The following is a 22,257-nucleotide window of genomic DNA, read 5'->3' on the forward strand; positions in this document are numbered from 1 at the left end:
CGCTGGGCCAATTGTGCGCCGCCCCATGGGTCTCCCGGTCGCGGCCGGCTACGACATTTATTTTAAAATGTGAGAAATGTAAAGAACAGTTTAATCCTAGAAGCAAGCTGTGGACCTTGAGATCACAGTGGGCACATGACTATGGCACAGACATATTGTAGGCTTACAGTATGTTCTGTTTTGTTGTGGAGTGACGTAGCATGTCTGATTTGAACTTCCTAGCCAGCAGCCGAGACAACTTCCTCGTATGGTAGTTTTCTTTTGGTCAGGCAGTCAGCGTGTCGATTTCGGGCCATGCTTTTAGAATGTTGAGTCGACTCGGTAACCTGACAGGTGGAGACTGAGAAGCGCACAGGTGGAGACTGAGAAGCGCACAGGTGAACTGCCATCGTTTACAAGATGAGCTACTACAGTGATACGCCAAGTGTCGACGATGAGTTGGAGTCGCTAGAGTAAGAATGTCTTTCTTATAATTTTGCCTATTCGTAAATCTTTATTTTAGAGCCTATCTGATCAAAAGGAAATTAAAGTATTCTTCATAGGTAGTGCGTTTTAGCATTGTTCAGGAAGGAACGCTAGGCCAAGATCTGAAAGGCGTTCTAGAGAAGGAAATCCCTTCACTAGGCATCATGGTATTGTTTTCAACCCCCAAACTTAAAAATGAATGATATAAAGCCATTGAATCTTAAATAATATAATTTAAATGCCTAATATAAGCTAGTTCAACTGTACCCCAAGAACCCAAGATATAAGCTTGTTTTACTCCATTGTTTGTTAATAATATAATTGTAAACAAACACGGTATAGTTTCAAACTATTTTTATCGAATGGGTGTCCTTGCATATGTAGCTCCGTAGATTAATTTGAGTGGTTACATTTCTCTAGCTCTAGCTCCATCCTTCACCTGTTTACCAAAAAAGAAGTGGGGTGACTGCTTTATTGTTGTTTGAATTCCAAACTGCCTCTTTGAATGAAGGCAAAATAAATATTCAAGTTCTCACTACATGTCATTCTGTTGTACCTATTCTAGTGCAGGTGTTGGCGCTGAGTTTATTGAAGTGTGAAATAAATTCCACTCTGCCATCTGCAATGCAAATACCCAACTTTCACATCTACATTAGTTGCGGTGATTTTTTCTGCAGCTGTCTTGTTTGTTTGGGGGGAAACAGCTTTGAAGTGACCTCTAAAGTGCCTTTGCATGGTGAAGTCACTTGAGAACAATTGGTCAGTGTTTCTTACACACACACACACACTGCAGCTGTTCATTACATGGTGGCACTTTACTTTTCAGATCTTACGGTGTGTGCATGTTTCTCTTGTCAGTAATTATTTGGGTTTAACATGCACTTCCTGCTAGTCTATTGCACCTTAGCGGTACATCACTTCACACCCAGTGACATGTCTGCTGTGGATTTCATGAGTCTGCTCACCACTCACATTAGTGATGCATGTCTGTTAGCTGCTGTACTCTGATTGGCTTTGTCCGTCTTCCACCTCTCCCAGATGGTACCACTTTGACCTGTCCCGCCATGCCGCTGAAGCTCTCCTCCTATCCAATGGGAAGGATGGCAGCTATCTCCTCCGAAACAGTCATGATGGTCCTGGCAGCTTCGCCCTCTCTGTCAGGTGGGCCTACCTAACCCGTCCCTCTTAAAAAGTAAAAGGTCTCCCTCCCTCTTCCATGCCCCATTTCAGATGGATTCCCATTCACCACATGCTTGTTTCTGTCCTTATACAGAGCCAAGGATTCAGTTAAACATTTCCATGTGACACGGAAAAGCAATGGCTACGCTTTCGGCTTCAATGAGTTTGCGTCCTTCCAGGACTTTGTCAGCCATTTTGCCAACCAACCTCTGCTGGGCAGTGAGACAGGTTGGCTTGAGACCAGTCCTTCAGACCTTACTGAATCCTAACTCTAAACATTAACCATTTCCTAGCTGTTTATTTATATTTTCAATGACTGAAATATATCCCATGGTATACCCTCAAGACCCCTAACATGAACCTTGACCTTTCACTCAACCAGGTACCCTCATTGTCCTTAAATGCCCGTATCCATGGCGTGTAGAAGAGCCGTCCATCTATGAGTCTGTGCGGGTTCACACAGCCATGCAGACAGGACGAACAGAGAGCGACCTGGTGGCTAACGCTCCATCGGTATGATCACAAGCACATTTATTAGTGAAGCAAACACATGGGTTAATCATAACAACATAATTACTTAGGTCAAGTATCACAAACCTCATGAGATGACATTGTTTTTTATTGATTTTGTTCACAGTTTGGAACAAAGGAGGGCTATCTGGTAAAGTTAGGAGCAGTCGTAAAGGTGAGAGAAATACACAGCTGTACAGGCCAGGTTTAAAGTTGTTCTGGTTGAAAGACTTTCAATTTATGGTATTTTTTCAGAACTGGAAGCAGAGGTGGTTCACATTAAACAGAAATGAACTCAAATACTTTAAGGACAAAATGGTGAGTAGAAACCATATCTCTGATAGCGGTCATGGTTTATGATGCAGATGTAATATCATGAATAGCTAGATTTTATTTAATGTCAGTGTTTGTGACAGGATGATGTTGCCATCTCTCATTTGCTCTCCTGTCTTAGTTTGATGAGCCTATTCGCACCCTGGATCTGACAGCATGCTCTGCAGTCCAGTTTGACTACTCCAAGGACAGAGTCAACTGCTTCTGGTGAGCGCCAATCCATTGAGCCAAGAGTGGGCCTACCAACTCTGGTGATTAAGGCCTTTACAGACTTTTGACTAACTATTGACTGACTATTAATAATACTGTTTTGACTATAATACACTGCTGTTAAAGGTCAGCCTTTCCTTCAGGTTTTTTTTTGCCACTGGCGCTAGTTTCAATGTTCAATCTTGAATTTGGTAAACCTCAGTAGGCATTTTTAAACATGTTATCTGTTGATTTCACTTCCGCTTACAGAGGAATATAAAATATGGATAGTGGTGACCGATGGCAGTGGCAGATAAGAGGAAGTGGAACCAGAGTGATGACAGGAGAAGTCCTAACCTCCACTCGGCTATTTTCTTTTGTTGCTGGGTCTCTTTCTGTATCTGTTGATATTAAACCTTGCATTAATACTCATTCGGTCTCTTATTTAGTTTGGTGTTCCCTGAGAGGACATTTTATCTGTGTGCCAAGAGTGGTGTGGAGGCAGATGAGTGGATCAAGATAATACGATGGAAACTGGTGAGCCCATAATCCACTATCACTATTCAAATGTATAAAACAGAAACAAAGCTTGAACTGGCTACCTTAATCCAAATGCTTAACTAATGGGGGTAGAGCCAGAGCAAAATAACCTAAAAAATGAATGAATGTTTATCGTTTTCAGTCACAGATAAGAAAAGGAAAATGACAACGTGAAGTGGATGAGCTGTGACCGATGTCAGACAAGAGGCATATTCCCACAGTGAACTAATTGATCTTAACCTTAAGTCTGGTAGCTTGTCACTCCTGTTATCCACAGATATCCTCTCTGCTCCCAAGACAAAAGTCAATGGGGCTCTCTGACCATCAAAAAAAGAATGTCCATTTTTGACAATGTAATTTTCAGGACATGCACAATGACAATGTTTTGGATCTAATCTTTTTTTTTAAATATAGACTTAAAGTTCCTCCAGGAATTGTATTTTCTCTAGATTGACTGACATCTTTCACTAGTTGACATTTACTTGATCTTAATTTTACTTAACAAGATGTAACCCTCATACTGTGAATAAATATTTATTTTAATAAAGAAATTAGCAACATAAATGGGTCACTAATTAATTACAAAAAACACAAGCAAGGAAGGGGTTACATTCAAGTATTAGAAAATTAAGGCAACAAAGAATACAGCATCATGACACTATCAAACAACATGTACTGTATCGATGTCTTTCAGCAAAAGAGCTCTTTTTTTATGTGTGGCCAATGCAAAGGTGGAGAAGAAGCCTGGCCGTAGAGCATATTCTGGTGCGTTATTGTTCGCCACTGAAGGAGAATATATCATGTACACTGAGCACAACACATTGGACAAGGACAAGAAAAGGTCAACTAAATTACCTAGCTTTTAGAACAAAACACAGTTGTGAGGGAGACCTACCTTTAATAACTGGGACACCATCCCTGTCTGTCACTACGATTGCATGAAGACCCTCAACACTGGTGGATAAGGAGAAAAAGAGCAGACTCCTTAGTCATAATTCAAACTACTGAACTTCACTTTTCACATTAGGGAATCACAAGTTCAATATTAGGTTTCAGCAACAGAAGAATCACAATGAACACATAATCATACCACAAACAAACATACCTTGATAACTGTTTGTACAAGTATCTCTTCAAGTCCTGCAACAAAATGTGTCAATGTGTTAGAATTACACAGACAAGATAGGTAGCTACCAGGGGCGCAACTTTGGTTTTAGAAGTGGGGGGGACATACAGTTGAAGTCGGAAGTTTACATACACATTAGCCAAATACATTTAAACTCTGTTTTTCACAACTTCTGACTTTTAATCCTAGTAAAAATTCCCTCTCTTAGGTCAGTTAGGATCACCACTTTATTTTAAGAATGTGAAATGTCAGAATAATAGTAGAGAGAATTATTTATTTCAGCTTTTATTTCTTTCATCACATTCCCAGTGGGTCAGAAGTGTACATACACTCAATTAGTATTTGGTAGCATTGCCTTTCAATTGTTTAACTTGGGTCAAACGTTTCGGGTGGCCTTCCACTAGCTTCCCACAATTAGTTAGATGAATGTTGGCCCATTCCTACTGACAGAGCTGGTGTAACTGAGTCAGGTTTGTAGGCCTCCTTGCTCGCACACGCTTTTTCAGTTCTGCCCACACATTTTCTATAGGATTGAGGTCAGGGCTTTGTGATGGCCACTCCAATACCTTGACTTTGTTGTCCTTAAGCCATTTTGCCACAACTTTGGAAGTATGCTTGGGGTCATTGTCCATTTGGAAGACCCATTTGCGACCAAGCTTTAACTTCCTGACTGATGTCTTGAGATGTTGCTTCAATATATCCACATAATTTTCCTTCCTCATGATGCCATCTATTTTGTGAAGTGCACCAGTCCCTCCTGCAGCAAAGCACCCCCACAACATAACGATGGTCATTATGACCAAACAGTTCTATTTTTGTTTCATCAGACCAGAGGACATTTCTCAAAAAAGTACGATCTTTGTCCCCATGTGCAGTTGCAAACCGTAGTCTGGCTATTTTGGAGCAGTGGCTTCTTCCTTGCTGAGCGGCCTTTCAGGTTATGTCGATATAGGACTCCTTTTACTGTGGATATAGATACTTTTGTACCGGTTTCCCCCAGCATCTTCAGAAGGTCCTTTGCTGTTGTTCTGGGATTGATTTGCACTTTTCGCACCAAAGTACGTTCATCTCTAGGAGACAGTCTCCTTCCTGAGCAGTATGACGGCTGCGTGGTCCCATGGTGTTTATACTTGCGTACTATTGTTTGTACAGATGAACGTGGTACATTCAGGCGTTTGGAAATTGCTCCCAAGGATGAACCAGACTTGTGGAGGTCTACAATGTTTGTTCTGAGGTCTTGGCTGATTTCTTTTGATTTTCCCATGATGTCAAGCAAAAAGGCACTGAGTTTGAAGGTAGGCCTTGAAATACAGCCACAGGTACACCTCCAATTGACTCAAATGATGTCAATTAGCCTATCAGAAGCTTCTAAAGCTATCATTTTCTGGAATTTTCCAAGTTGTTTAAAGGCACAGTCAACTTAGTGTATGTAAACTTCTGACTCACTGGACTTGTGATATAGTGAATTATAAGTGAAATAATCTGTCTGTAAACAATTGTTGGAAAAATTACTTGTGTCATGCACAAAGTAGATGTCCTAACCGACTTGCCAAAACTATAGTTTGTTAACAAGAAATTTGTGGAGTGGTTGAAAAACGAGTTTTAATGACTCCAACCTAAGTGTATGTAAACTTCAGACTTCTATTTTTTTGTCACATAAACACTCCAAACAGCCTATCCGACCGCTCGGAGCCGTCCGCATGGTCCTAAAGCACACCGTTGCAATGTGGGGGGGACATGTCCCCCCTGTCCTCAGTGAAAGTTGCGCCCCTGGTAGCTACTACACTGGTGTAGCAACTGGCTATGACTTCAGCTATCTAGAGATTAATGTAATCAATGATTGTGTTCAAATCATTTATACTTACATCAGCCATGGTGGAAATGTTATGTATTTTATTCCACCGTCAATTGCTAGAAGAGAACTGAATTACGGTAAGGGTGTCTGTAAATGTCGAGAATATAAGTCTTTTTTGTGCTCTTCCAAGCTTTCCTTGCTATTTCGTTGACAGCTAGCTCCAGCTGATACTGGGTTAAGCAAGGTAGCTAGCTAGTTCGTTGGACTTGGTTGTTTTTCATATGTAGGACCAAATGTAAATGTATGACTACCTTGTAGATGTATGAATGCTAATGCACTGTTACCCTTTTTTTTTTTTTAACAACAACATTAAGCAGCTTTGCCCACAAGGAAATAATTTAACTGGCTTGGCCCATGTTGAGCCAGCAACATCCGATTTAAGCTGTTCGAAAATCATTCAAAATAAGAGCCATGTAAACCGTGGAAATGGTTAATTCTGTTCAGTAGCACCCAGTATCCAAAACCATTGCATTTCTGCAAATGGCTGTAATTTGCATAAGACATATTACTAAACCTAGCAAAATGGAAAAGGAAAAAATAGGGAATTAAGAAATAGATTAAACAGAAAGTGGGCTACTTAGTCTACTTCTCTGGGGTTATCATGCCCCCAGCTCAAATATAGGAAGCTATTTATAGTACATCCCCACACAGCCTTCAAATGTTCTTTCAAAACTCTCCCCTGACAACATAACAGGAGGTCTTGCTCAGAATTTACTTCAAGGTTTGAAATCTGAACTCAACAATAAGGCAATCCCAGTTACTAATTATGATCTGGCCTTAGCAGTTTGAGTGAATCCTACTGTTTGAATAATATCTGGCTTGCCTTTTCTGCTGTAGTGTCAGTATGATGTTGGTCAAAGGATAAAGCGCAATAGGTCGTCTATTTGTATTTTAATTTGTAGCTTATATAATGGTGATTTGGTTGGCAACTCGTTTTGTGATATAATATGTGGGAACTGAGCACCCTTCCTCAAAAGGCTAGCCCCTTGCGTCACTCTACTGTTACAGTCATGATCTTTATCTTCATATTTTCTGCCTACTCCATAGCAATGGGGGATTTTCAGAAATTTGAACAGGACTTCTACCTGTCAGGGTATTACATTGATGACCAGGGACAGGTGGCCTTAGACTACAATGGCTCTGACCCTAACCCAGAGTATGAGGATGAGTAAGTATATGGAGTAAACTCTTTCCTGAGTGGTGGTGTAACACACTTCATTCAGCTTTTAGACTGGGGAGATTTGAAAGTGTCAATAAGTCTAACTCATTATATTATTTTGTTCTCTGAAGAAGATAAATTACATTATGTCAGGATAGAAAGGGAGGGGTGAGGCATATCCCTCTCAGGATAGAAAGATGAGTGAGGCATATCCCTCTCATCTTCCCCTACTGTTTTGGACAAGTAGGTACATTTAGCCAGTAAGATTTGTGTTTTGTTATTAGTGGCATAGATGTGTTCATGCCTGGTGTGTTCGCCCCCTCTATGGGCCAGCCGTACACAGGGCAAGTTTACCAGCCCACAACGCCCGCTGGGACGTATCAATACACAGCTGGAACAGACGGATCATACGAAGAAGAGCTTCCGTTGCTGGAAGGTAAGACCTGAGTCACCAGTACTGCTCTAAACTGGTGGTTTATTCAACACATTGAAAGCTTTAACAGAACTAAAATTAACGTAAGAACATATTTCAACGTGAAAGTGTATATAGGTCTTCTCATCTTCACATCTGTTGTGTATTTGTGCAGAGCTTGGCATGAATTTTTAGCACATTTGGCAGAAGACGTTGACAGTGCTGAACCCTATGATGCCTGATGCCAGCAGATGGCAGCATCATGAATGAGACCGACCTGACGAGCCCTATTCTGTTCTGTATCACTCTGGGTGCCACTTTACTCATGGTGAAGAACCTCCCCAGCAGCTCGTGTGTGTGTGTGTGTGTGTGTTTTCACAGCCCAAGTCATCATTAATCATTATTCAGATAAAAAGCATTTGTAGCTTTGCTGTATGTAACTGTGCATGTACTGTACTGAAAGTGCACTGTAACTAAATGTATTTACTCTCTTATATAGGCAAGCAAATCCCACTTTGGCTATGTCTATGGGATCAGTGCCATCGGCTGTATGGCCATCTACACCCTGTTGACCCTGATGAGTTCCCTGACTGTGTCCTATGGCTGTGTAGCCAGCGTGCTGGGCTACTGCCTCCCCCCCATGGTGGCACTATCTGCATTTGCAGTCGTCTTTTCCCTACAGTGAGTAGGCCTTGCAGTCCAAAAACAATGAAAAGGTTGCCTAAATAATATTGCGTAGAAAAACTACGGTTTGCTCATCTTGAGTTCTGTTCTGTCATGTCCTTTTGTTTGTTACTTTTTTCAAATTTGACTTTTGATTTACATCCAGAGGGATCATCGGAATGATCCTGGCCTTGCTGGTGATTGGCTTGTGCAGTTTCTCAGCTTCATCTCTACCCTGGCTATGGAGGGCCAGCAGCTGTTGGTAGCGTACCCCTGTGCCATGCTCTATGGAGTCTTTGCCTTGCTAACAGTGTTCTAAAGCCCACTATTGTCACTGACTGTCAATTCTGATAACTTTTCCTTGGTAAAGTTACATGTTGTCTTACAATCAAAGGACTGTAACTTTGAGTTAAAGTGTTTTTTTTACTGATCAAAAAACAGATTTGTAGGACTTTAAGATTTTTATTTTAAATTCATCCATTCAATAACACATGTCCAATACAGCGTTTGGCATAGCTGATTTACACAGCCTCTAGAATAATGCTGTATTTAGAGGAATAGTCTGTTCATAACTGTAGGGTTTGGATCTCTACTGTATTGGTTTTAGGATTGCATTGGTTATTCACTATTATCTCAACCATTCAGGTCATAAACCATAAGGGACCAGGGGGAGTAATTGAGACATTGGGCCTAGTGTGACTGTCCCCGAAGTAAATACATAAACACAAATCTTTAAGACCAAAGGTTGTGTGTTCTATTCCCAGCAGAGTCAGTAGACCCAGTCTCAGTTCCCAGCATCTTTTTCCCATGGTATTTTTTTCAGATGAGGTCGGATGCCACGCAGGTTACCCTTCAAGACGGCAGGAAGAGAAAGAAACAGATCAAAGCTGTTGTAAGTACTGTAGCAATGTGTACCTTCACTGTAATTACCATGTAATTGCATAGGTATTAGGGACACACTGTAAAGTGTGACTAGAAAGGTGAATTGTTATTAAAGGGACATTTTACTTAAACTGTTTTTTCATATATTCTTCATTAGTCCACTTTTGATAGTCCACATGTCAACATTGAAGTTTTATACTGCTTTCAGTCTCCTGATGCCCAAAATCAAGCATGATCAAAAACGTCTCATGATGATGCGTTTTGACACTGTGTGACTTTTCCAGAAAGTAAACACAGGCCTGCTAGGATAGCTATGAGGAATATAACATTGTTAAATTACTCACTGTATACACGTTGGAGAGGTTGGAAAGGTTGTTGAACAGCACTTGACCTGCACTGACTTTGTTCCTCACACCACGTACAGTCCCATTCTTGCTGCAGATATTAATGCGCTTGTTGCTAAAGAGCAGCTCCTTTTTGGTGCTAGCGTACATAAGCAGGTCATCCGGATCACTCCCGCAATCATCCGGTGCTGTGCCCACCAGCCCACACAGATGCCCATTTGCCTCGCTGGTTGGTGGGGAGCACGCCCGCTCGCTCTCCGAGTTGCTGGTGCAGTCCGAGTCAACTGAGTCTGTCACTGAGCAACACAATGTCAATGTGTCATCCTTGAACACCTCCGTTAAAATGCGACCGCTATTTGCAGATGCCACCCGAAACCTTATGGTTCTCTGAGCCTTTTCTTTGTCTTGTCTTGAGGTTGTGCCCTCCATTGGAACGCAAGAGGGTGTTTTACATGGTCAACATCTCTCTTTCAGTGAAGTAAGGTGCATTCTTGTAAGATTAAGCCATACCCTTATGCTATTGTTAATTTTCCTAATTGACACATAAAATCTAAGTCCAAAATGGTCTGAGTAAGAAAACTAGACACAAATGGTTAATAATAAATTAAGTTCTGCCATGGTAACAGCTAAAACAGGCAAACAGTAAACTGATATCCCCATTATGCATAATTAATTAATTGCTTGGTCAAATATGACCAAATAGGCAACCGTAGTTGAGAGGTCACTGCAGATCAACAATCCACCAGTTCTTGTGCCCTCTGTCATACCTCCACAACCTCTCAGCATATGAAAGCTTCAGCAGATGACAACTTTGAGGACCTATCATAATGCTGTCAAGCATGCATCTGTTTTATAGGAGCATCCCTCTATGGTAGCAAGAGCAGGTTCCATTAAAAAGGGAAACGTGGAGTCTTTTCTCAAGGTGATCAAATATTTCCCACCTTAAATATTGCTGTCAATGACATAAAATCACTCATTACAAGTCAATTAAATATGTCTGGGTGAATCAACTGCAGCCAAAGTAAAAGCACAGAGTTTGGTAAGAGAATGTAGTGTAATATACTTTTTTGTGGAATATTTATTGTGGATTATCCCTTTAATTTGAATACCGGAAGTGACGTTATTGTCCTACGAAAAAACCCAAACACACGTGTCTACCAGTGTCTCCCACCTCCGTTCCAACAGCAAGAAAAAGCAAGACCTAGAAAGAATAAGGCCATGACCACAGCGATTTCCTTCAAAATAAAAGTCCCGTAATGACGATGGTAAAAAATTATACAACGGTCGAAATTCGTAACATTTTATTTTGCGAATGAATTCTGTTTAACAATATGAAAAAATGAAAAAAGTTAATCACCTTTTATAGCACAAATATTATAGCATTGACAATGTTAACAGCATTAAAACTAAGGATTAATATATAGTTATCATGGTAACAGCAGTAATACAAATAACAAAACATTATTTATAATGCAACTATTAATAACAATAATATAATTATATTAATCAACTTTAGAAAACACTTTCAAATCTCATTGTTAATTAGCTCATTCGTATTGCACAATGTTCTGTATTTTTTTCATATTGGACATACATATTGCACCATACAATTGTATTATGTATGTTGTGTCGCAGTAAAAGGGGGGTCCGTTCTACTGTGAGCACTTCTACTTTTCAAATCCACAGAGTTTACACCCAGAGGAGCGTCGCTGCTCATTCTACAAACAAACGTTTATTCAAAAAAATAGCTAAAGGGGTCCTAAAATTCAAAATCAAATAGCTAAATGATCCATGGTATGACCATCTGAAAACAATTCCATATGTTAGCTTAGTACCCCTAATTTGATGCTAATTAGCATTTTCGAATCTGAGAGTAAATATATATATATATATATATATATAAAAGTCAACTTGTCTGAGAGAGATTTACATGGTTATCAAAACGACACGCCAGGGTAAGCCTACACGAAACACAGCGCTTATTTTAAGGTTTCTAAAATCCCCTATGGGAAAAATGAATGGTGGAAAAACGATTGGAACCATTTCCCTGTTTTGACCGCTAGGATTTAAGGGTATTATGACACATTGAGTGTGGGGCTCTATAGCTAGCTGGCTGGCGACACATCGTGTTACTCCCTTGACACTGCATAGAATATAAATAAAATGTTTTAAATAATTTATTCTAGTCACAGAAAAGGCAGAAAAAACTAATATTGGATTTGGTAAGTCTACTGTCTCGTCAGCTAGCTACTAATCTGACTTGCAATTAGTTTCTTAGCTACCTTGTGTTTTGTAATGTTTTCTCTTTGCTACAGCCAGACAGCCTGGTACAGTCCAGTGCTGAAAGTGACAAGAACAACGAACCAGAGCAAAAGTCACCATATCAGAAGTTGTTGTCAACTCTCAGCTGCCCCGCAGACCACAAAAGCGAAGATGATGAGAGTGTAGAGGATAAAGAAGAGGTGGAAGAGCATCTCAGTGAAGGCAAGTGAAAGTGTCAAAGTGCACACTGATTGAACCATAGTTTTGCTTGCAGATATATTGCATATTGGTTATGTCATGATTGTCATTTGACTTTAGAACAGTCATGGAGTGACATAAATCATATCAGAATTTAAAATGAGAATTTTCTATTCTGCTTGATTTTAGTTGGCAGTGATGGTGAGGAACATCAAGAAGCAGGAAATGTTTTGACAGCGACACCAGAAGAGTCAGAGGAGGAAGCAGGATCAAATAATGGGGGTGAGGTAGCGAACTAAACTCCACGGTGAAGGAAGTTTATGATGAACTTCACCAACAGAAGTTCATCATAAACTTCCTTCACCATGAATTGGAGTTTAGTCCGCTAGGGGTGAGGATGCTATGCAGGATGAAACAGCAGGAGGAGAGGAGTTTGAGGACAAGGAGCATTAGACTCAGTTCTGTCTGGAGAACAACTTCTCTGGAGAGGGAGAACAGGAGGGTGCAGAGAGCACTGCTGAACAAGAGAAGGTAGGTAAGCAAACATTGAGAAAGATTTCAATAGTCCGCCTTCATTCTGGTTTTGTATCCACTATCCAGCCCTGGAATTCTTCATAGCTCAGTGCAGCAACTGACTCCTGAAGCAGAGTTTGGAGTGAAAAGACAATGCTTCAATGTGTTTTCCATTTTTAAAAGAGCTTGCTGTGTTTTTTAGACCTGTTACGTTCTCCCCTCGGGTGTAGTTCGTCTGAGGAGGAGACAAAAATGCCCGTGCCTATGCACACAATGTAAACTAGATGGATGGGGAAGAAATGTGGGGTGTAACTAACTAAAATAATGGGACACAACAACCAAAACTCAATGTTAGCCCTCTGGAGACGTTTAGTAAAGTACTGAACAACATATACAACACCCATAAAGAAACAGTAATACAAACAAAGACCAATCAAACAAACCAGGGAAGGTAAGAGAAGGGAATGTTTGGGAACGGGGTCCAAGTAATGAAAATAAATAAAAAGGTCCCTCTTCTACACACCTAATCCTTCCTAACACACTCTAAGCCCTAACCCGCTTTCCTACCTGTTACCACAAATACAGGGGTGACACCCGCCCGGCTAACCTAGTGTGTAAAACAGTGGGTCATCTACGTGTGAATGTACACCCATGGGCAGAACTACCTTTCCCTTCTCCAGGACCTAGGTAGGGTGGAATACAGCAGGAGGACCGGCTAGAACACAAACAAAGATCAATCAAAACCAATAACCAAATCCTCAAACAGCCAAACAAAAAGTGCCCTCTCTCTAGCTCACACGACAAACAGTTTATATGCTCTAGTCAATCAGTCACTCAACCACAGCTGCCAGGACTCCGGACTGAAGCCACGCCCACCATTGTCTGCTGCAACTCAGCACACCTGTAATAACCAGCACACACAAACAGAACAACCACTCTGAACCAAACACACACTACAAAGGACAATTGGGAGAAAGAAAAACATGTCACACCCAGGGGTTTATGATAAGAACATTACCATATATATATATTTTTTGTAATACCAAGTACTTACTTCCAAAACATCCCCACCATAGTTGTCAACCCCCCCGCTCTATTATTTTCTTTTTTTTCTCTGAACTAGGCACGTGACAGAGCATCCGTAACCACGTTTTCTGCACCCTTTTATATAATGAATTTCTAAATTATAACCCTGTATAACCAACGCATAAGACGTTGGTTGTGGTTGTACATGCGGCTCAAAAATATTAAAGGGTTGTGGTCTGTATACACCACAACAGGCAACAAACACACTGGAGCCAACATGAACCTCAAAATTGTAAGGCAAACAGCGCCAGAGTCTCCTGTTCGAAAGTGGAATAACGTGATTGACAGCTGTTGAATTTGCCAGAGAAGTAACAAACGGGGTGATCTAGACCATCGTGTTCCTGTAATAGTACAGCACCTGCACCCACTGAACTGGCATCCACCTCCAACTTAAATGGTTTCTTGAAATCAGGGGCAGAAAGAACAGGAGAAATACACAATAGTGCTTTTACAGAGTCAAAGGCAGATTGACACTCAGCGGTCCACTCAAAGGACACTGAAGGACTGAGTAACCTAGTCATTAGGGCTACAACAGTTGAGAAATTCCTACAAATTGTACGATAATAACCCGTCATGCCTAAGAATCTGCGTAATTCCCGTCGAGTGGCAGGGGCAGGAAATCGGGTGATAGCGTCCACCTTAGCTGTTACTGTACGAACCTGACCCCGCCCCACCTCTTTACCCAAACAGTAGCCTTTCCAAACTCACATTTGGCTAAGTTAAGGGTCAAAGAAGTGCTGGCCAAGCGTGCAAACACAGCCCACAATGTGCTCATGTGATCAAGCCAGGTTGTCAAATGAACAACCAGGTCATCAAGATATGCGGTACAATCAGGAACATCAGCCAATACAATATTTACCAAACGTTGAAACGTGGCGTTCCTCATTCCAAATGCCATTACTGTGTACTGGCAGAAACTGTCAGAGGTTACAAAAGCAGACACCTCAGAGGCACGAGGGGTTAAAGGCACCTGCCAATAACCGTTTAACAAGTCAAGCTTAGTAACATACGCAGCTGATCCAATGGTGGATCAGCTGCGTATTCCCTCTCCATGCGAGGTAAAGGGAATGAGTCAGGTATAGTAACATTATTCACTTTTCTATAGTCAGTGCAAAACCTTTGAGTGCCCGTCAGCCTTTGGAATCAGCAGAGAGGGGGAACTCCAAGGACTGCCACATCATTTTCCACTAAATAAATTACCTCTTTCTTCATCATTACCCTCTTGATTGAATTCACACGGTAAGGGTGCTGTTTGATTGGATCAGCATCACCTACATTTATATCATGTTGCAACACATTTGTACGACTGGGAACATCCTTAAAGAGACTCGGAAAATCAGTGATTAGTAATTCAATATCAGCCCTCTGCTGATCATTCAAATGCAACAAATGGGATTGGAGAGACGCTACCATCTCCGAATTACATAAACGAGCACACTGCTCAGGAGTATTTCGCATCACCAAACCGTCCTCATCATTTACGCTGACTCCTGGGTGGGTAACCATGCTCACAGAAGGAACAGAGGATACCACAGGAGGTTTACTGGTAATGGGGGATTCGATACCAACTCTAACATGATAAGCTTTAATCATGTTAATGTGACATACCCGAAATGGGCGTCTACTGTCTAGCGTTTTGATAACATAATCAGTATCACTGAGTTTTCGCTCCACCAAATATGGGCCAGAGAAACTGGAAGAGAGACATGAGCCGGGTACCGGCAACAACACCAAGATTTGGTCACCTGGTTGAAAAGAACGAGACACAGTTTTTACATCAAAGTGACGTTTCATTTTCTTTTGTGTGGAAGACAGATTTTCTCTGGCTACAGCACAGGCGTCATGCAACCGCTCCCTGACTTGACTAACAGTCTAGTACATTAGTAGAGGACCCAACTGAATCATCAGCCATAATTTGTTCTTTCAGTACCTTTAGAGGCCCTCTCACTGTGTGACCAAAGATTAGCTCAGCTGGGCTAAACCCAAGAGACTCTTGTACGGCACCCCCTCATCCCAATCTTTTTCTGTGTCCATACAGTATTTACGCAACATGGCTTTTAGCGTCTGATGCCACAGTTCCAGCGCACCCTGACTCTCCAGGTGGTAAGCGCTAGACATCTGATGGGACACTGACAAGGACTTCAACACACTTCCAAACAATCTCAATGATTTTTGGAAATCCAAAGGTAGAGCAATACTTAATCAGCACCTTCACAATTGCCTTACTGGTGATTTTACGCATAGGAATCGCCTCTGGGTACATTGTAGCAGTGCACATTATCGTTAACAAGAATTGATTACCTGACTTAGTCCTGGGTAATGGACCAACACAATCGATTATTACTTTCTCAAATGGCTCTCCCATGACCAGAATCAGGCAGAGAGGAGCCGGGGAAATTACCTGGTTAGGCTTCCCCACCACTTGGCACGTACTACATGTACGGCAATAACGAGCCACATCCCGTTTCATTCCCGGCCAGAAGAAATTACAGAGGATTTGATCGTAGGTTTTAGTCACCCGTAGATGACCAGACCAGGGAATATCATGAGCTAGGGACAACACCTTCGTCTGAAACGTGGCAGGAACTACAATCTGGAAAACGGAACTCCAATCATTTTCTAGGTCAGCACGGGGAGTCCATTTTCTCATCAAAAGACCCTTAAAGGAAATACGTCACACCTTTCCCTTTTGCCTCACTCAAAGTTAACATGGAGGAAAAACATTTGGCTAAGCCCACATCCTCTTTCTGGGCAGTTATTAGTTTCTCCCGAGTAACTGGCAACCTTAACCAGTCCACCGAGGAAGCCATTGTTTTGTCTTTATTACCATCTTCATAATCAGAACTCACTGGGAACACAGGAGTAGAACGTTGGATATCTTCCCCATTCAACATAGGTGCAAGCACAGAGTCAGCTAAGTATACCATGGTACCTAAGCGACGCGACTGCGCACGCTTAATGGCACACGCTGGAAATGCTTCGGGAAACGTAGTGGCCAAAACATCAGCACTTGACTGAGCATCAGGCTTGTCTAGCACTTTAAACACAGGCACAACTTTGCCTCCTACTAGATCGTTACCCATGATTAGAGCAACCCCATTTACGGGAAGCTCGGACTGTACACCGATTCTGAAACATCCACTCACTAGATCAGAAGTAAAATGGACAGTATGTAACGGAACACGCACAGAACCCATTTCGATCCCCCTATAATACACTAGAGCCACAATAAGACTCCTCTGACCAGGGCAGAACATTCGAGAGAATTACGCACCAGTATCTCTGTCACGATCGTTCATTAACGAGAAGGACCAAGGCGCAGCGTGATATGTATTCATATTTATTTACGTACTGAACACACGACAAAACAACAAACGATCCGTGAAGTCCAAGGTAGACAAAATAACATATCTCACACGGAACAAGATCCCACAACCGACTGGTGCCAAAAGGCTGCCCAAGTATGGTCCCCAATCAGAGACAACGAGCTACAGCTGCCTCTGATTGGGAACCACCCTGGCCAACATAGATCTAAACGATCTAGAAACTAAACATAGAAATTAACACAACACGAAATATACACACCCTGGCTCAACATTTAAGAGTCCCCAGAGCCAGGGCGTGACAATCTCTCAATATCAAAACTGGTTTTTGCTCTCCAGAATCACCTGTCAGTGAAACAAAGCCTTTAAATATGAACGGGTCGTAGGTTGGATCGGGAAAGACTTAGTACAACCGCAGGACTCTCCTTTACAGAGGTCTTAGTGGTTACCTTAATCAAATCCACACTTTTATGGGGTTTAGGGGTTGAAGGTGGTGACTTGCGTTTTAAAGACATACATTCCGAAATTACGTGTCCGACTTTATGACAGTAAAAACACGCGCGTTCCTCCTTTGGAGTCAGCCGTGTACTTCCTGAGTAACGGTGGGAATTGTAGACAGGAGAGGATACAACCGGTCTATTCTCACTACGGTGTGTGGGAAACACAGTTTTATGTGTTAACACAAATTAATCTGCAAGCACCGCGGCTTCAGATAGCTTTAACACTTTCTGTTCATTAATGTATACAACCGACCGCTCTGGGAGGCTGTTTTTAAATTCTTCCAATAACATTAATTCACGAAGACCTTCAAAGTCATTGATTTTACTCGCTGAGCACCATTTGTCAAAGAGAGACTCCTCTCTAGCGAATTCAACAAAAGTTTTTATAGAGGATTTGGAGTGATTTCTAAACTTTTGGCTATACGCCTCCGGCACAAGCTCATACCCACGGAGCGCAGTAGCCTTAACTATGTTGTAATTAAGACTATCAGCGAGAGAGAGAGTACCCATCACCTCCTGCGCTTTACCAGACAATTTACACTGAAGTAACAGCGGCCACACATCCCTAGGCCAATTCAAAGCCACTGCTATGCGTTTGAATGCACAAAAGTAAGAGTCAACCTCAGACTCACGGAATTGTGGAACTAAATATGCCGGCTAATGACAAAGGTAGAGGCAGATCCTGGGGTGGAAAACACTATTGGAAACGGCAGGGCCAGCGGCCAGCCTCGCCATCTCTGCCTCTAATTCCAATTTGCGAATTTCGAAGTCCATCTGCCTTATCCAGTCGGCGCATCTCCAACTTGAGATGTAGCTCATCCTTTCGGATTTGTGCTCTCTCTTCTGCCTCCAGCTGCAAGTGTACAGACGTAGGCATAGGAGAGAGAGGGTCAAATCGAGGCAAGGTGGCCGGGGCCTTATACTAGACCTCATCGTCGGGCCTATACCGGGTACCCGGAGCATCCACCACCTCTCCCACCGCAGGTCGAGGCAAAACCAACACCTGCTGTTCAATCAGCGCGTGCTAACACCAATACCCTTACCTCCGCCTTAACAAAACCCCTTGGCATGGAGATATCTAAATGGTCTGCCAAAGTATCTAAATCCACTCCTACAATTCTCAAAACCCTCCCACGTAGGGTTATCCAGAAAAAACTTCAGGTTAAAGGTGGCCATTTTCTAAATCCACCACCTAACTACACAGAACTAAACCCAACACAACAATCCACATCTACTACCAAAGTGTGCGGGCACAAGCTGGATCAAAGATCCCGGACGAGCCCCCATGTTATGTTCTCCCCTCGGGTGTAGTTCATCTCTCTAGCTCACACGACAAACAGTTTATATGCTCTAGTCAATCAGTCACTCAACCACAGTTGCCAAGACTCCGGACCCGAACCCACACCCACCATCATCAGCCGCAACTCAGCACACCTGTAATAACCAGAACACACAAAAAGAACGACCACTCTGAACCAAACACACACTACAAAGGATGATTGGGAGAAAGAAAAACATGTCACATGTAACAAGACCCATTTAAACTGCGCCTTGACACAGAGATTAGCGAGGAGGACGTGAAAGGGATCACAGCTGGCACTAATGCCATGACTCAGGTCAAGGTAAGCCCACATCATTCATCTGAGCTTAATTACATTTTTATGTGTGCTTGTTTAAAGTTTTAAGGCCAACATTGTTTAACCTCTCCTCATGTCCACCTCCACCACCCAGTGACTTGAGCTTTGGACAAGCAAAACATATGTCCTACTTGTCTGAAGGACAAGTGGGGAAAAAAAGGTTAATGTCAAGCCTTGCATTATGTTGATTCCTGCTATGAAAGTATCTGCCTGTCCCTGTTTCGCTGCTGACTCTCACTCCCTATCCCGCATGCTATAGTGGGAATAATACAGTTTTCAAAGCAACTACTGTTGTTCTAGTTACAAGAGGAGAGTCACAGGTTTCAATGAGTATATCATGTATTTCTCACCTCTTAATATTGAGTTTATGGCGCCACGTTACAACCGGAGTAGGCTGTAGTTAGTATGGTTTTGATGCGCCCGCGGTGCCGAGCGGAGCGCGCCATTTGCAGTGAATAGGCCTACATCAAGTAGCCTATGCCTAGCGCTGGAAAGTTGTTGTAGGATATTAGCCTACATTTACAGGATAATTGATTAATATATCAGTATGGCTATCTAGCAGCAATATCATATTTAGACTTAGCAATCTAGCTAAGTGTTTTGAGTTCCCACTTCCTCAGGTGGCACAAAGATGTCGGCAAATCAACAATCAGATAATATAATGGATCAAAATATCAATCATGCATTTCCTGGATATGTTAGAGGAAATGGCTTACATTTTTAATCATAGGCTACCATCTCAGTTGTCTTACTTGACACTGGAAAAAAATTGTCTAGAGCCCTGCGGCTAATGTAAAGTAACTGTTCATTCAAACTTTTTTTTATCGTTGTATTTGATGATATCGCTGAATTGTCCTTATTGCTAAAAAAATTGTTTAATTTATTGCAGTATGGAGTTGTCTATATCGCCCAGCTCTGACCATTATTAACCTTTTGACCCGTCCAGGACCCACAGATCAACAACATCATATCCAAGCACTTCTTCAACTACCGTGGCCAGGTCAGTGTGCACTTAGGCCTGTGGGCTCTTCAATCCACCGTCTGTACGATTTCAACTAATGAGTTATACCCCATTACATTAGAAGCATTGTTCATTTAGTATTATGAAAAACATGTTTTTCACATTCTTATTCCAGGTTGCCACAAAAAATATGCTTATAACAGGCTCCATCTGCCAGGTTCTGGTGCAGCTCCCTCATCAACTCTAACAGCGTCATGGACCAGGATGCAAGGTAAAGACACACTATGTACTACAATGAGGGAAAAAAGTATTTGATCCCCTGCTGATTTTGTACATTTGCCCACTGACAAAGACATGATCAGTCTATCATTTTAATGGTAGGTTTATTTGAACAGTGAGAGACAGAATAACAACAAAAAAATCCAGAAAAACGCATGTCAAAAATGTTATAAATTGTTTTGTATTTTAATGAGGGAAATAAATATTTGACCCCTCTGCAAAACATGACTTAGTACTTGGTGGCAAAACCCTGGTTAGCAATCAGAGGTCAGACGTTTCTTGTAGTTGACCACTAGGGATGCACACATCTCAGGAGGGATTTTGTCCCACTCCTCTTTTGCAGATCTTCTCCAAGTCATTAAGGTTTTGAGGCTGACGTTTGGCAACTCGAACCTTTAGCTCCCTCCACAGATTTTCTATGGGATTAAGGTCTGGAGACTGGCTAGGCCACTCCAGGACCTTAATGTGCTTCTTCTTGAGCCACTCCTTTGTTGCCTTGGCCGTGTGTTATGGGTCATTGTCATGCTGGAATACCCATCCACGACCTATTTTCAATGCCCTGGCTGAGGGAAGGAGGTTCTCACCCAAGATTTGACGGTACATGGCCCCGTCCGTCGTCCCTTTGATACGGTGAAGTTGTCCTGTCCCCTTAGCAGAAAAACACCCCCAAAGCATAATGTTTCCATCTCCATGTTTGACTGTGGGGATGGTGTTCTTGGGGTCATAGGCAGCATTCCTCCTCCTCCAAACACGGCGAGTTGAGTTGATGCCAAAGAGCTCGATTTTGGTCTCATCTGACCACAACACTTTCACCCAGTTCTCCTCTGAATCATTCAGATGTTCATTGGCAAACTTCAGACGGCCCTGTATATGTGCTTTCTTGAGCAGGGGGACCTTGCGGGCGCTGCAGGATTTCAGTCCTTCACGGCGTAGTGTGTTACCAATTGTTTTCTTGGTGACTATGGTCCCAGCTGCCTTGAGATCATTGACAAGATCCTCCCGTGTAGTTCTGGGCTGATTCCTCACCGTTCTCATGATCATTGCAACTCCACGAGGTGAGATCTTGCATGGAGCCCCAGGCCGAGGGAGATTGACAGTTATTTTGTGTTTCTTCCATTTGCGAATAATCGCACAAACTGTTGTCAACTTCCCACCAAGCTGCTTGGCGATGGTCTTGTAGCCCATTCCAGCCTTGTGTAGGTCTACAATCTTGTCCCTGACATCCTTGGAGAGCTATTTGGTCTTGGCCATGGTGGAGAGTTTGGAATCTGATTGATTGATTGCTTCTGTGGACAGGTGTCTTTTATACAGGTAACAAATTGAGATTAGGAGCACTCCCTTTAAGAGTGTGCTCCTAATCTCAGCTCGTTACCTGTATAAAAGACACCTGGGAGCCAGAAATCTTTCTGATTGAGTGGGTGTCAAATACTTATTTCCCTCATTAAAATGCAAATCAATTTATAACATTTTTGACATGTGTTTTTCTGGATTTTTTTGTTGTTATTATGTCTCTCACTGTTCAAATAAACCTACCATTAAAATAATAGACTGATTATTCAGTGGGCAAACGTACAAAATCAGCAGGGGATCAAAAACTTTTTTTCCCTCACTGTATATTCTTCAGCAGTATCCTACTATAGTATATAATTTAGACAGCAAATAAATAACTTTTTCCAGAAGGGAGACAAAGTTTACTCTTCGTTTGAAAGATGTCTGGCAAATTTTTTGGGTCTGTAAACAGGAAGTTGCCCAGCTGTGTATAATAATGTCACAGTGAACTTCCCCATTAAATAGTTATGTTGTCAGCCCCCTATCAGATACACCATCAAGGGCATCCAGAA

General features: G+C 42.0%; 2 protein-coding genes and 1 pseudogene across 5 annotated transcripts; 2 read left to right on the forward strand and 1 right to left on the reverse strand.

The window, feature by feature from the left end:
* Positions 1-3,765, forward strand: dapp1 (dual adaptor of phosphotyrosine and 3-phosphoinositides). 4 transcript variants are annotated; one of them, XM_041847014.2, is made up of 9 exons: positions 1-452; positions 1,504-1,626; positions 1,739-1,872; positions 2,027-2,157; positions 2,282-2,329; positions 2,410-2,472; positions 2,609-2,694; positions 3,126-3,213; positions 3,359-3,765. In XM_041847014.2, the coding sequence occupies exons 1-9, from the start codon at positions 400-402 to the stop codon at positions 3,380-3,382; spliced, it is 750 nt and encodes a 249-aa protein (XP_041702948.1). In that variant the 5' UTR covers positions 1-399; the 3' UTR covers positions 3,383-3,765. The 4 variants fall into 4 exon arrangements, with proteins under 4 accessions (XP_041702948.1, XP_041702949.1, XP_041702950.1 ...); XM_041847015.2 differs by lacking the exon at positions 3,359-3,765 and having other exon boundaries at positions 2,609-2,738; XM_041847016.2 differs by lacking the exons at positions 3,126-3,213; positions 3,359-3,765 and adding an exon at positions 2,947-3,108 and having other exon boundaries at positions 2,609-2,738.
* Positions 3,766-7,246: 3,481 nt separating this feature from the next.
* On the forward strand, positions 7,247-8,750 carry LOC121538844 (annotated as a pseudogene).
* Positions 8,751-8,916: 166 nt separating this feature from the next.
* grxcr1b (glutaredoxin and cysteine rich domain containing 1 b) lies at positions 8,917-10,086 on the reverse strand. The gene is made up of 2 exons (XM_041848473.1): positions 9,658-10,086; positions 8,917-9,281 (listed from the first exon to the last, which is right to left on the reverse strand). The coding sequence occupies exons 1-2, from the start codon at positions 10,084-10,086 to the stop codon at positions 9,216-9,218; spliced, it is 495 nt and encodes a 164-aa protein (XP_041704407.1). The 3' UTR covers positions 8,917-9,215.
* Between the last annotated feature and the right edge of the window lie 12,171 nt (positions 10,087-22,257).

This window comes from Coregonus clupeaformis, chromosome 25 (genome assembly GCF_020615455.1).
Source record: "Coregonus clupeaformis isolate EN_2021a chromosome 25, ASM2061545v1, whole genome shotgun sequence".
NCBI classification, from domain to species: Eukaryota; Metazoa; Chordata; class Actinopteri; order Salmoniformes; family Salmonidae; genus Coregonus; species Coregonus clupeaformis.

What these genes read in the sequence shown, in the direction of transcription:
- dapp1 (XM_041847014.2), top strand. Translation starts at nt 400, where the DNA reads ATGAGCTACTACAGTGATACGCCAAGTGTCGACGATGAGTTGGAGTCG. An exon ending in TCTGCTGGGCAGTGAGACAG is followed by an intron (nt 1,873 to 2,026) that starts GTTGGCTTGAGA and finishes TCACTCAACCAG; the next exon opens with GTACCCTCATTGTCCTTAAA. An exon ending in GACAGAGTCAACTGCTTCTG is followed by an intron (nt 2,695 to 3,125) that starts GTGAGCGCCAAT and finishes TCTCTTATTTAG; the next exon opens with TTTGGTGTTCCCTGAGAGGA.
- grxcr1b (XM_041848473.1), bottom strand. Translation starts at nt 10,086, where the DNA reads ATGGAGGGCACAACCTCAAGACAAGACAAAGAAAAGGCTCAGAGAACC. An exon ending in ACCTCTCCAACGTGTATACA is followed by an intron (nt 9,282 to 9,657) that starts GTGAGTAATTTA and finishes GCCGTCTTGAAG; the next exon opens with GGTAACCTGCGTGGCATCCG.